Consider the following 14,693-nt stretch of genomic DNA (forward strand, 5'->3'; position numbering starts at 1 on the left):
ACCTCACTTCTCCTCGCCCACATCAAAGCGCAAATAGCAAAACAGAGAGAGAAAGAGAGTTGCAAATTCCCTAGAGAGAAAAATAAGGCAAATTTTTTTTTCATAGAGAAAAACCAAACTAGGAGAGCCAAAACCATCCAAACAAAGCCGAAACTTTTATGGCCAACCGTGTAATCCCAGCAGCACAGAGACTCCTGAAGACGCTCCGCCCTCTCAACTCGGCTTCCTCCACCACCATCTCCGGCGTTTCGCCGATCACCTTCCCTGAAAAGGCCCAACCCGAAGCGGAGGAGGAGCTGCTGCTGCCGCCCCTGGACGGCCACCACCCCAAGGCAGCGGAGGCCTTGTTCAACCTCGACGACGAGAACAACAGGCTGTTTGCGTCGGTTCCTACGTTGAAGCTGCTCCGCGCGGCGGCGAATCTCCACATGGTGGCGATGGAGCCGATGGTGGACGTCGGAATGTGGATGATGAGGTCGAGGCTGATGACGACGCCCGGGGTCAAAGACGTCATTTTGGGGTTCATAAGGTCCACGTTTTACGAGCACTTTTGCGCCGGTGAGGACACCGTGGCGACCGGTGAGTCGGTTCGCGCGCTCAACGAGGCGGGGCTTAGGGGCATGCTGGTCTACGCCTTAGAGTACGCCAGCGACAACGAGTCATGTGATCGGAACTTGCAGGGCTTCTTGGACACCATTGAATCCACCAAGTCCCTTCCTCGTTCTTCTGTAAGTAAAAATCAAATCTTCCAACCTCTTTTCTTGTTTTTTTTCTCCCAACATTCATTCAACCCTTTCTTTTTTTTTTTTTTTTGGTTTTTGTTCCCACTTTGTTTGGTTCTAGCTTCTAGCTAGGTTAAGATTGTGTTGAAACGACGTGGTGCCAAGTAGGTTTTGTGGGTCCTACTCTGTCTACTCCTGCCACGTGGAGTGGTGCATGTCACTCTGACGTGACATGTAGGTAACCAAAGCTCAGACATGTGTTCTTTGTTCACTGAAAATTATTTTTCCGGTAAATTTTCTTCATTAAAGACTGGATTAAAGTTCGGAGATTGGTGCTGGTCTGTGTTTTGCACAGTGGTGTTTTAGTCCAAAAAAGGAAAAAAGAATTTTCATTCAAATATTTACTAAAAAGAGGTTTAATCAAGTTTTGAGTTCCCGTCAAATTGTATTAACCGAAGTGGTAATTAAGTAGTCGAAGCTGAAATGGAAATAGGTTTGATTGATTGAAGTTGACTCTTTAGTGTTGAGTTGGTTACCGATAAATGCTCTTAATCTCTAAAGTTAAAAGTCTGCCGATTAAAGTTCGGATCTAACGAGGTATTCTTATAGTGATACTATGTTTAGTTTAGAACTGATTTTTTTTTTTAAACTTCTATTTTTAAACTGGTATTTAATTATTCTTATTATAATTTAGCGGCCGTACAGGTTTAGTGTTGTAGGGCAACTTGTTAGTTGGCTTGGTCGTAACAGTTGATGAGTTTCTGCATTTTTAGCATCATAGATTTAGAGATTGGCTAGAAGACGGCACTACTTTTCAGCCAGTTGGAAAAGTACTTGAGAAATTTGTGGTTTGTGATAGCTGTACGTATATACCAGCTGAATCTTAGCTAGCAATAGAATCATTGATTCCATTTGGATTCCTGCCAAATCTGACCGTGACTAGTCAGAACAGTAGTGCTCACGAGGAAATCTTTTTTGTTGGAGTTTGATTGTAACTGAAAATGATGTTTTTAACCTCTGACAGGTGAGCTTTATTATACTGAAGATTACTGCAATATGCCCCATGAAGCTTCTCCAGCGGGTTAGTGACTTGCTGAGATGGCAACAGAAAGACCCTTCTTTCAATCTTCCATGGAAGCATGAGACTTTACCCATTTTCTCGGAATCCAGTCCTCTGTATCATACGATGGAAAAACCCGAACCTTTAACTCCGGAAGAAGAGCGTGATCTCGAGTTAGTCCATCAGAGGCTACAAAGACTATCCGAAAAGTGCGTAGAAGCTAATGTCCCATTATCGGTGGATGCAGAGTACACATCGATTCAGCCTTCCATTGATTACTTGACATACGCTTCTGCAATCAAGCACAATAAAGGTGACAACCCAATTGTTTACGGTACAATCCAAGCTTATTTGAAAGATGCAAAGGAAAGATTGTTGCTAGCATCAAAGGCTGCAGACAAGATGGGCATTCCGATGGGTTTCAAAGTGGTGAGGGGTGCTTATATGTCAAGTGAAAGTAAAATAGCTTCTGCCTTGGGCTATGACTCTCCCATTCACAACAGCATTGAGGAGACACACGCGTGCTACAACGAGTGTGCTTCGTACATGCTTGAGAGAATTGGAAATGGCTCCGGCGCTGTTGTTCTCGCAACCCATAATGTAGAATCTGGTATGGAATTGAAACACTTTCACGACACGTAGGAAATCCTCTCTAGAGTTTTGAGCTAATATGCCTGACGTGAAATTTTAATGCATACAGGGAAACTGGCTGTGAAAAAAGCACATGAAATTGGGATCAGCAAGGTGCACCAGAAGCTCGAATTTGCTCAGCTGTATGGAATGGCAGAAGCACTTTCCTTTGGTCTGAAAGACGCAGGGTTTCAAGTCAGCAAGTATATGCCATTTGGACCTATAGAATTAGTGATGCCTTACCTTTTACGGAGGGCTGAAGAAAACCGAGGGCTTTTATCTGCTTCAACTCTAGACAGAAACCTTACCAGGTAATAATTCAAGTTTAAGCAAACAACCTCTAAATTTCATATCATAAAAACTTGATGTGATTCTAATGTGTACTCTGGTCTTTCTTTGCATACAGGGAGGAGTTGAAAAGGAGACTCAAAGCAGCAATTTTCTAAGGCAAAAACTAAAAGGCTTTTGCACAACAACAAGCTTGGTGCTTCACCGCCAACATTGTAAATTATCAGTAATTGTGGTGAAATGCACAGTTACTGGAATGAATAATGAAGATGTGTTGTAGGAGAGTTGTGCTCTGTTTTCCCTATTACATTAGGGCATTCTGTAATCTAGGGCTGCAACAGGTCCCTACTCTTCCTACTTCCATGCTCAAAACGAATAAAAGTCAGTTTATGTTGCTTCCAAATCAGTACTGGACCAGTACTAGAAGGGTGTACAAACATGTGATATGCCTACTCTTTTAATGGAAGATAATGTCTTCATTACCCAGATAGGAACAGCTGATGTGTAACTGACTAGGATTTCTACCAGGACTTGAATATTAAAACACATCCACAAGAAGGCAAAAAGACATTAGGAGTTGGTTGTGCATGTCAACATCATAATATCATGAGGGCGGTGGGCTCACTATTTCTGACCAATGCCATATTCATTTTCCTAAAATTTCATATCATAAGATAACTTAAAGAAATCCATTCCCTCATGCTTGTATATAAATATGATACAATAATCAGTAGATATCATAGTTTAGTATATATATATATATATAAAAGAAATAATGAACACATACAGCAGTGTGCTTCTAAAAACACAAATACAGCAGCCTGGCAAAATATTCATTTTTTTTCTCTTGCATCTTAAAGCATGCTAGTTTCCCATTTAGCCAACACGTTATATAATTTAAAATTAGTGGGTGTCAAAATCACAGGGTATTCCAACAAAGTAGGAGATTAGCATTTCTCTCAGTCATTATGCATGCTGACAAAAATACAGTAGCACATCCCACTTGGAAAGTGACTTTCAACCAAAGGGAATCAAGCATTTTCTATATAATAATAATAATTAGAGTTTTGAATGCCTAGCACATCCCAATACGGGAACCAAGCATTACCACCAGCACATCCACTTGGAAAATGACTTTCAACCAAAGGAAATCGAGCATTTTCTATATATAATAATAATTAGAGTTTTGATTGCCTAAGCTACTTTTGTAAAACCCTATGCAAATCCAGCTAAATGCTAATGCAGCATTCACATGGATACTAGAAAATTACCATTTTCCAATCATTACACCAGATATATTTCTTCAGCCGATGATGACTAGTATAAATCAAAATTTCTTTCATCAAAAATTGAATACGCTCAGTTATAATGTAATATGTGTGTAACTATCACTAAAATTGTAAGGTACATACTCAGCTCAGAGTTTGGTATCCTAGTGGCCCTTGCGCTCCGTCTTGTCTTGTATTATTCTTTCCCGTCAGAGAAGGCATCCATGGGAAGAGTTTCCCGAGCTCGTTGCTTATTCTTGTAGGCCTAAGTCGCTTATCATTGATTCCAAACTTTGCTCTTTCAATTGCTTCCATTACATCTTCTCTGGTAACGCTCTCACCACCTGTGGAAGTTAATAGATTGACATATTTTAGACATCGCAATTCCCTTTATAAAGGTAGCAGTAGCATAAACATTGCATTAATCAGTAAGGCACAAATAAAACAATAAGGTCTGAAGAGGGAAGAGACAAGGGTGTTTTAGGCTCTGGAAGAACAGGTGTGAATAACAGATAAATGAATCTCACTGAGAGAGACCAAAAATTAGAATGATGATCCTACGTTTGAAGTGAGAAGAAGGACCACAATTTCAGAGGGAAAAAAAACAGAGTGATACATGAAAGTACAATATACTTCAACCTACCCCTACGAGCAGCAAGTAAAGCAGCTTCATTGACAATGTTTGCAAGATCAGCCCCCACAAAACCTGGTGTCAGAGAAGCGATGAGATCACTGATAAGATTAGCATCTTCCTCCAACGGAACTCCTCTCAAATGTACAGCCAAGATCTTTCTCCTTCCATCCTCATCTGGTTCTCCTACAACTACTTTTCTTGAGAAGCGGCCTGGCCTACAAAGGGCTGGATCCAATACTTCAGGCCGATTAGTTGCTGCAACAACAACCACTTTCGAATCCGACTCAAATCCATCCATTTCTGTCAGCAACTAAAGAAGAGACACAGTTTAGCCAAATTAGACTGTCAAATTACTATTTTATTATTTAGACTTGATAATTGAATATTAAAACCAAGGTTAAAAAAAAAAAACAGAGCAATGTTCGAATATCGAATGTGAAAGAATTATGATCAATGTAAAATAAATAAGCAAGAAAAGTTGGAAAGGGTTTTAGTTTTAGTTTTAGTTAGTTTTTTTTTTTTTTTTGGGGGGGCGGTATCTCAAACTAAAGTAAAATAAAATAAAATAAAGGGTACTGAACCAAAGAATTTTCGCAAGTACCACCATAATTTTTTCAATAGTTATATTGATCTAGTAATCTACAATCAAAATCTATATGTTAATCAATTCAAGAAGACATTAGGAATACAATAACATAATAGAGAAGTTGATATTGCTAGATGAGAATTATGCAAGGTGGGACGACAAAATTGGATACTTTTCTTTTAACATAAGTGGAAAGAACTGAATCTTAGATTACCTGATTCAGCGTTTGGTCGCGCTCATCGTTGAAACTTCTACCACGCTTTGTTCCAACTGCATCAATCTCATCAATGAATATGATTGAGGGTGAATTTTTTCTTGCCACATTAAATAGATCTCTGATGCGAGCTGCCCCTCTTCCGACAAACATCTCAACAAATTCACTGGCAGAAACAGTGAAAAATGGTACACCTGCTTCTCCAGCCACTGCACGAGCAAGTAGTGTTTTCCCTGTTCCTGGAGGACCCACCAGCAATACACCTCTAGGTAACTTTGCTCCTAGTTTGTTGTAGTTAATGGCTCCTTGCAAGCATAGAACTATCTACAAAACAAGAACTATGTCAACAAACACAAATGAAAGAAATAGAGTAAGATGTGTATATACATAAAAATAAAAATATATATATATGTGTGTGAGTGTGTGTGTGTGTGGTAACAAGAATCTTGTCACAAGATATACTCAGTGACCTTTAGTTGTACAAACAACCTAAATACATCCCAATATCTGACAAAAGTGGCTACTTGTCTGGCAACCACATTTTATAAAAATGAGAAACATTCATAGGATTATATTAACAGAAACAGATATAAGCTGCAAGACATAGCACCATGCGTACAAAGGCTTGCTGCAAAGCCTAGGGAAATCTTCCCAGCACCTGATCTAGATAAAACTTTTGATTCATGGTCCGCACCAACCTTTTTGCTTCTTAAAGAACACCTAGTTTCAATTAATGATTACTTCTGGAAAAAAGAAAGTGTGCTGTGTAAAGGGTACTCCTTAGAGTAAAGAACCCAATTGTGCACTGCATCAAAAATTTACCTAGCAACCTTATCTTAGCTCATTCATATCAATAGCAGGCTGAAATACGTAGAAGCTAGATTACACGTCTCTGGAAACTCCTGACTGCAGACCGATGATGTCCTTATACATGTATGGAAATTCATTGAACATAAACCTCAGGAGAGAGGTGTGGGGGTGCAAATAATTGAATTTTTTTGTTGATTGTAGACCGTGATGTCCTTATACATGTATAAAAATTCATTGAAAATAAACCTCAGAAGGAGGTGTGGGGGTGCAAATAATTGAATTTCTTTATCGTGTGGCTTTCGTAAACAAATGAAATGATATTCTTGCTCCTTTTATGCAACAGTTATAGCACTCGCTCTAGAGTTTCGGAAAATGCCATTATTTGTAAAATATTGCTTGAAGTAGTACAAAACTAGCTCTTTTTAGTCATCATTTGCATGAGTTTTTTTTTTTTTTTTTGGTGGTGTTTCAATCTCTCCAAGATCTGAAAACTCCAACAACAAACAAAAGCTGCATTCTTTTGGCTTTGATTCAAGTTCTACCTCTTTACCTATGGATTGATTTAGATTGTCCTAGAATTTCTAAAATTTATTGAGTGGTGATGGAAAAAGCTTTCTAGCTCTTATGGGGTGTATAACTGAAGCTGAAAGAATGAAAGATATCCACAGTTCCAAAAAAAGAGAAATAAGGCTAATTATCAACTATAGAAGCATGCTGGCAATGCTGAAAGTACTAACAAAGATAAATAAAGAATAACAGGTAACAGAGTTTATGTATTCTAGAGATTAGATGATTACCTCCATAAGCTCTAATTTGGCAGCATCAACTCCCTCAACATCGTCAAACCCAACCAACTGATTATCAGGTCGCCGCTTTTTAGCTGGGCTACTAGCAGCAGAAAGTTGACGATAAAGAAGCCACATCAATGGCATCAAAGGAATCCACAGAGATATTATCGTTATCAAAGTAGTCCTCATTGACATCAACACTGATTGAGGAGCTGAGCCATATGTAATCCCTTTTTCTCTCATCAAACTAAGAAGAAATTTCTCATCATGATCTACTTTTCTGGTGGAAAACTGCCATTCGGGGGCTGAAGATCGAGTCACTGATAATTTCTTCAATTTATTCCGGTTCAATGCTTGACCGGATTGTTGACCATCATAACTCGCAACCTGGGCCACATTCTCAATCTGATCACTCGGTAATTCTTCATTAGACGACTGAGTACTCCCAACAATGGGAGAGTGTGTGTTATAATATATCCTACGAGATCCCTCCTCGAGAAGAACTTTCGAAACAGACTCATTCCGTATGCTTGTAACCAATTCTGAATACGGAACCATTTTTGGAGACGGGATTGCTGTTAACCTTAAAAACAGATAGCACATTCCCAATGCTACCGAAACCGAAGTAAAAAGAGTAACTTTTCTTCTATTATTTCTCAAGAAGATGCCAACATCAATCAATATCGACCGGATTGAAACTCTTCTCAATCTTAAAGCTAATAACCGCACCCTCGGACGCAATCTTAATGAAAACCTCTTCCTCACATTACTGCCACCCTTTTTCCCCAAATTGATCTGCTTATTTGCACTGTTCTCACTTGTCAGTGGCCCAATTTTGCTGTAACAACGCAACCCATGTTTTGATTTATTACCATAATTACTATATCTCTGTAAATGAGCTCCACTTTTTCCATCACTAAGTGACCAAAACTCACTGTTCCACACCAACCCATGATGAAAGTTGCAACCTTTATCAAATCTTAGAGAACTAAAAGCAAATGAATCACAACAAAAGTCTCTGAATCTCCCTAAAGACTTGGGCTTTCCACCATGAACTCCCAGATTATTATGAACAGGGTGAAACCCAGTATTGCAAACAACAGAAAAGCAAGCCATGTTTGTACCTCTATCACAATACCAATCTATCTATTCAGACATAATACCAATTATACCCACTAACTGTACAAGCACCATTGCCAGAACACTAGTACAGAAATGAGAAATCACATAAAGATGTGGAATTTGATAAAAGAAAAGAAAAGAAAAACCCAGAATGAGGGAATGGAACCTGGAAGTGGTGTTTCACCATTGAAACCTGGAGGGGGTTGCAGGAAGGATCATGGATACAATGGAATGAGAAATTATCTACACTTTTTGGATTTTTATTTTGGGCCAGTTGAATATAAGAGATATCCACGTGTTATGCGGTGTATGGGTCGTTCTGTTTCTTGGCTGTGGTTGTGACCGCAGAAGTGTTTTCTCCAACACTTGGACCAGAGTATGTAGCATTTAGAAGCGGGCTGGGAAGGAGGGTTCGAGCTTACTTTGTTATTGATCTTATTCTGACCGAGGTCCACAAAACTACGAGAGTATCTCAATAAAGTCAAGCTAATCTTTTGTCTAGGGCTGGGTTCGGATCGGTTTTTTTTGCATGTAAGAACCGATTAGAAACCGACCCGAACACTATCGGTTCGGTCTATCGGTTTTCCGGGCCAAGAAACCTATTTTTCCAGATTCATTGATTCACAGACTACAAACTACAAACTGAAGCAAAAGCACATCCTTGCAAACTGAAGCTATCCAAATTACAAACTACAAAGTACAAAGTGCAAACTGAAGCAAAAGCACATCCTTGATCCTTGCAAAATGAAGCTATCCTTGCAAAAGCACATCCTTGATCCTTGCACATCCTTGATGTCATCGTAGATGGAGTTCCAGCAGAAGATGGAGTACCAGTACTTGCGGTTGCAGGGACGACAGCATTCTCGGTAACTTCGGGCTCCGGATCGGCTTGGAATTAGAGTTTGCTGGACTCGAATCGGAATTTGAATTGGGTTCGGAATGGCTTTGAGATTGGGATTGGGTTTGTTATGTGTTTCCAGTGGAGGAATCCATGGGTGAATGGGTGATTGATCGAGAGTTCGAGACACAGAGTGACAGAGCCCAGCCCTAATCGATGGGTGAAGAAGTGAAGAACAGAAGGAATCAAGGAAATAAGGGCTGGGGTTTTGAGGTTTTCTCGAACTGAAAAGGTGATTAGGTGATTAGGTCGATCTGTGATTTGTCGAAGACTCGAAATGAAATTGGGATTATTGGGTGATTGCCTGCAAGTGAGTGTATGGTATGCTCTATACATACATATGACAACCAATTAAAATTTGACACGTATACATGTACAAATAATCGGTCCTAATCGGGCCTGGAAATATGAAAACCGAGACCGACCCGAGGAACCTTGTAATCGGTTCGCTTTAGCCCGAACTGAGGAAATCTGCTTTCAAAACCGACCCAAATTGTCGATTTCGGTCCGGATCGATCCGGTTTCACGGTCTCTCGGGTGAAAACGCCCAGCCCTACTTTTGTCTCCGGCGCATAAACTCAAAGACCCCCTCAAACTTGCCCAGCCCTACTTTTGTCTCTGGCGCATAAACTCAAAGACCCCCTCAAACTTGCTGGCCACAAACTGGTGGGAGTTGAGACTCGAACTCTAGACATGCAAATTCTATGCTAGACAGCTCGACCAACCTTACCACACCAGGTGATTAAATTATTTTATTTTATCAAATTAACAACTCATATACAACAACTAGCCTATTGTGAATCGAACTCACAAACTCCGACTTATTAATGGAAGACTTATGTCATTATATCAAATGGTACCAGACAAATTTTTTTTTTTTTTTTTCCAATTCCCCATATCTGATCAACGACGCAATGACTCGCTCCTTTGAATAACCAACGACGCGTACTGTTCTGTTGGGGAGCTGAAGCCTTCAGCCCGAAACTACTTCGGGGGCGGTTCCGATATTTCAGCAAAACGGCGCCGTTCTCCCCCTCCTCTTCTGTTCGTTGATTCCCATCGCACTGAGGACGAATCACTTAACCTCTTACCACGCGTAAAACCTCCATTTGCTTTTCGTGAACGATTCCAACTACCATTCGTAGGCCCTCCTCTGTCTCAATCTAATTCAGGATTGCAGAATTTCCAGAGCTATCTTATCTCACATTATCGAATCCCAGGACCAAAACGGACAACAACCCATCATTCGTCGACTCAAATTCTGCAAAACCCAGGTTGGTTTTCGTTTTTTTTTCATCTGGGTTTTCATTTTCGCCTCAAAAGACTGAGACTTTAGATTAATGGTGGTTGATTTTCTGCTAAAGATTAGTTTTTTTTATTGTGGTAAATTGTGGGTGTGTGATGTTGAGGATGGTTGATGTTCTGGTTATTGGGTTTGTGATTGTGATTGTAATTGTGCAAATAGAGATTGGTTGTGTTTGGATTGTATGCCAAATGGGTTTAGAGGAAAGTTTGTGTGATTCTTTCTGTTTTGTTCTATTGTGGTATAATCGGTTGAGCATCTTCTTAAGTATATTTTTTTTTGGGGATAGTTTCTGCTTATTTCCGATTTGATGTCTATATCCATTGTTGGGATACTAGCTGTATTACTCATTTTAAAAAAGCTATGACCTTGTCTTCCATCATATTCATTGACTTATAGAAGCTGTCCAGTATATGTGTCGAAAGATTGTTTGCGTTCGATATTTTCATAATCTTTGTAATGCCATTTCGACAGCAATTGATTGCTGTCATGTTGAATGGCTACTACAAATTGTCATTGATCTGCTTGGATTTTGCAAATTGTGTGTTTCTGGAAGTGGCTTTTGTTTGATTACTTGATATTGTGGTTAATTTGTGAAGGGAAACAGTATCATCTTTCTTTCCTTTCACCTCTTTCAGATTTAGCTGTCTTAAGTGATCGAGGAGATCGGTAAAGGAAGAAAAAATTTGTTTCATTTGACAATGTTGCATGTAAGAGTTTATTTGTGATCGTGGAATGGAAAAGAAACGAACAGATGACAGTGAGTTGGGTCCAGTTCCTCCACTGAGATTGGACAGATTTGGGTTTTTGAAGCAGGAACCATCTCCTAACGGCTTACCCAAGGGCAGGTCAGCCTTTGAATTCGAGAGGTAAGCCTTTCTTTTTCTCAATTTAGCATGTCAAGCTTTAAAGCTTGGACAGACTAACAATCCACTTTAATGGATTTAGGACATGAGCAAATTAATATTTCATCAATGCTATTTAAAATAGTGCTATGATTATTTACTGCAACTATTTAACTTTTTCAGGGAGGAAAGGAGGGTTAGGAAATGGAGGAAGATGATTGGAGTTGGAGGCAGTGATTGGAAATATTATCTTAGGAGAAAACCTCATGTTGTCAAAAGGAGAATAAGAAAAGGAATTCCTGATTGTTTAAGAGGTCTGGTATGGCAGTTGATCTCTGGAAGTCGGGATCTTTTGTTGATGAACCCTGGTGTTTATGAGGTACACTATTCTTGGTTTCTTATAATCAACAAACATGACACGTTATCTCTGAGCTTTCTTAACAAGCTGTTTTGGAGAAGAAACATACCTCCTGTATTTTCCTTATTTTCCTTTTAAATGAGTTTTGAACCCAGCCTTATCTCAAAGCTTTCTCCTAGGTGAACAGCAGTTTGATAATCACATTTACTTTCAGAATTGAATTTGTTTGCTTAAAATATTAAACTGCTGTTATCCAGGTGCACGCCTGATTCTGGTACTTGAAAATGCACAGAAATCTAATCTAATCAAACTGGTGTTGTAGCAAATTCAATCAAGTTACCCTGCTTAGTAGCCGTATTTTTTATTTTGTGAGCTCCAATGTGCCACTCATTGACATGTTTTCTGTTGACCAGGGCTGAAAAGTAAATCCAAAGTCAGTGTTCAAGCATTAGGCTTATGTCAAAGACTCTCAGGCTCAATTCATAAACATTAGGCTTATTGCTATGAAGCTTACCCATCATCACTAGCCAAACCTCCATTTTTCAAAACAAAAAGAAAAAAGAAAAAGAAAGAAGCCAAAACCCTAACTTCCAATGAAAGAACAATGATGGCTTCAGTTGAATCAAGTTGAGTGCTATATACCTGAGCTAGGTTCTTGTTGGCTGAATTTGAAGGTATCACTTTTGAGTCTTTGGTTGTTAAAGAGGATAATTAGGTCTTAGGTTGGTCGAGGTGGTGGCTGGATACTTGAAACTACTGTTCCTATTTGTGATTATTCTTTTCACATCCTCAAGACTCTTTTTTCTTTGTGCATCCACACCCATAGTATTAAACTAAAATGCTGTATGGTTGTTGGCTTGTTGCAGCAATTGGTAATTTATGAGACATCAGCTTCAGAGCTGGATATAATTCGAGATATATCGCGTACCTTCCCTTCACATGTTTTCTTCCAGCAGAGACATGGTCCTGGTCAGAGGTCTCTCTACAATGTTTTGAAGGCATACTCTGTCTTTGACAGAGATGTTGGATATGTTCAGGTTTGACAATTTCTGTCTGTTCACTCTCGTGCGTAGTTTATGTCACACTGGATAATTTTAAATGGTTAAAAGAATGCAGGGAATGGGGTTTCTAGCTGGTCTATTGCTTCTTTATATGAGCGAGGAGGATGCATTTTGGTTATTGGTCGCATTACTCAAAGGAGCAGTCCATGCACCAATGGAAGGATTATATCAGGTAGCCCATCTGCTATGAGAAAATCTTCACCTTATCTTTTGGGTTGTTGAACTTGTTAAGTGCGAGGCCCCCTTCACTTAACTAAAAGGAGAGTGTTTGCCACCACTTTGGTCAGTCCATCCTAAGAGAGAGGAACAAGAAATCCATACATTGGATAAATTAACCTTATCACACTCTGCATTTTCGTGGTCTCATTGTGATACGATGTTTTTGTTTTCGTCTTTGCATGCCCTACATCTGTTTGGGGTTTGAGTAGTTGTTGAAATTGAATAATCTAAGATTGTTCAGTTATCAAAGCCTGGTTTATTTTTCTTCACTAGAAAAACATGGAAATGGCTCCAGTATACTGAAAATTGTTAGTTTATGCTTGTCATGTAGGTAGGTCTACCACTGGTACAACAATACCTTTTCCAGTTTGACCAGTTGGTAAGGGAGCAGTTGCCAAAGCTCGGAGAGCATTTTACCCAAGAAACGATAAATCCCAGCATGTATGCAAGCCAGTGGTTCATTACAGTTTTTTCATATTCTTTTCCTTTCCATTTGGCTCTTCGAATTTGGGATGTCTTTCTCTATGAGGTTAGTGATGTTTGTGTTATATCTCTGTTCAGAAGTATTATTTTTCTTTGGAGTCTAATATGAATCTATTTGTATTATTTTTTTTTTCCAGGGTGTTAAAATCGTTTTTAAAGTTGGTTTGGCCCTATTAAAATATTGCCACGACGACTTGGTGAGTATATGACAAATCCTTCTGCTCCATGTTGATAACTAGAATAATGTCACCTCATCGATGTTTTATATTTTGTTTCTTTTGGACAGGTAAAATTACCCTTCGAGAAACTTATTCATGCTTTGCGTAACTTCCCCGAGGATGCAATGGACCCTGACACGTTACTTCCAATGGCTTACTCTATCAAGGTTTTTCTCTCCTGCACTGTTTTAATACATTTGATGCAATTTGTTGCTGTGATACCTCATAAAGTTCATGACACTTCTTAAAGAAACTGTATAAAGTAGTAGGTCGATTACTTTGATTTGTTTTGCTATTGCATGTTTTCCTTTGTATCGATTTGTTGTTTCTGACTTTGTTTTATACTGTCATAAAGTTTCTTAATCCTTGTTTGTATATGTTTTGATGATCATTAGGTATCCAAGTGCTTGGAGGAATTGAAACAGCAGTATGATAAGAAGAATGGGAAGAACCTTCAGCCTACAGAGGATGAGAAGCCGGCTTAATGAAGGTTGTTCTTATCCCAGGGGAGTTAGGGCAGCTCATAATTCTTCATTCTTCTGTAGGAACTGTAGAGTCCAATTTATCTAGAGCAGATATTGTATAAAGAAATTAACAATGTCATAAAATTTGTCGGATAGCTTCTTTTAAGTCCAAGGTTATGAACTGCTGCCCTATTCTTGTAACAACCTCACTTCCTCACATTTAGATTCGAACAAATTATCTTGTGGAGTTGGGGATTTCATGTTTGATGGTCCTCAGTTCCTCCTCTTGTCAGTTGCTTGTGACGATCAATGTCCGAGCTAGGTCCGTCTAGTTGTAGCGGAAGAAGAATGGAGTTGCCATAGTTGATAGTTCTGATGTACATGAGGCCTCAAGTCCTACTCACATCTTAACCTGTGAGTTTATGGGTGCCGTCCTTCTAATATAGTTATGAGTATCAAGTATAGTTTTGAATTTCTAAGTGCTTTCATTCAGAACACTCCTCTGTTTGGTACATATTCATGTCTTATGAAAATGAAAGGACACTGAAAGGACTAAATTCTCAAGTATGGATTCCAGATATGAAAATGTAAAATCAAGATCGATTCTCAGATGTAGATTCAAGATGGGAATATATGAAATCTCATTGAAATTGAAAGTATGCAACTTGATATATTTTATGGTCCCCTAACAATCACAACTTTCCACTCAAGTCCAATATGCT

General features: G+C 39.1%; 3 protein-coding genes across 3 annotated transcripts; 2 read left to right on the top strand and 1 right to left on the bottom strand.

The window, feature by feature from the left end:
- Nucleotides 1–3,103, top strand: LOC133726209 (proline dehydrogenase 2, mitochondrial). The gene is made up of 4 exons (XM_062153715.1): nt 1–728; nt 1,747–2,392; nt 2,483–2,723; nt 2,819–3,103. The coding sequence occupies exons 1-4, from the start codon at nt 159–161 to the stop codon at nt 2,856–2,858; spliced, it is 1,497 nt and encodes a 498-aa protein (XP_062009699.1). The 5' UTR covers nt 1–158; the 3' UTR covers nt 2,859–3,103.
- A 915-nt stretch (nt 3,104–4,018) lies between these two features.
- Nucleotides 4,019–8,454, bottom strand: LOC133726208 (probable inactive ATP-dependent zinc metalloprotease FTSHI 3, chloroplastic). The gene is made up of 4 exons (XM_062153714.1): nt 7,010–8,454; nt 5,403–5,726; nt 4,612–4,912; nt 4,019–4,312 (listed from the first exon to the last, which is right to left on the bottom strand). The coding sequence occupies exons 1-4, from the start codon at nt 8,114–8,116 to the stop codon at nt 4,113–4,115; spliced, it is 1,932 nt and encodes a 643-aa protein (XP_062009698.1). The 5' UTR covers nt 8,117–8,454; the 3' UTR covers nt 4,019–4,112.
- Nucleotides 8,455–9,944: 1,490 nt separating this feature from the next.
- On the top strand, nt 9,945–14,445 carry LOC133726210 (uncharacterized). Its single transcript, XM_062153716.1, has 9 exons — nt 9,945–10,294; nt 10,962–11,192; nt 11,352–11,547; nt 12,393–12,563; nt 12,643–12,759; nt 13,138–13,335; nt 13,427–13,486; nt 13,576–13,674; nt 13,903–14,445. The coding sequence occupies exons 2-9, from the start codon at nt 11,059–11,061 to the stop codon at nt 13,990–13,992; spliced, it is 1,065 nt and encodes a 354-aa protein (XP_062009700.1). The 5' UTR covers nt 9,945–10,294; nt 10,962–11,058; the 3' UTR covers nt 13,993–14,445.
- Nucleotides 14,446–14,693: the final 248 nt, after the last annotated feature.

The sequence above is a fragment of the Rosa rugosa genome, chromosome 1 (assembly GCF_958449725.1).
Source record: "Rosa rugosa chromosome 1, drRosRugo1.1, whole genome shotgun sequence".
Taxonomy (NCBI): Eukaryota; Viridiplantae; Streptophyta; class Magnoliopsida; order Rosales; family Rosaceae; genus Rosa; species Rosa rugosa.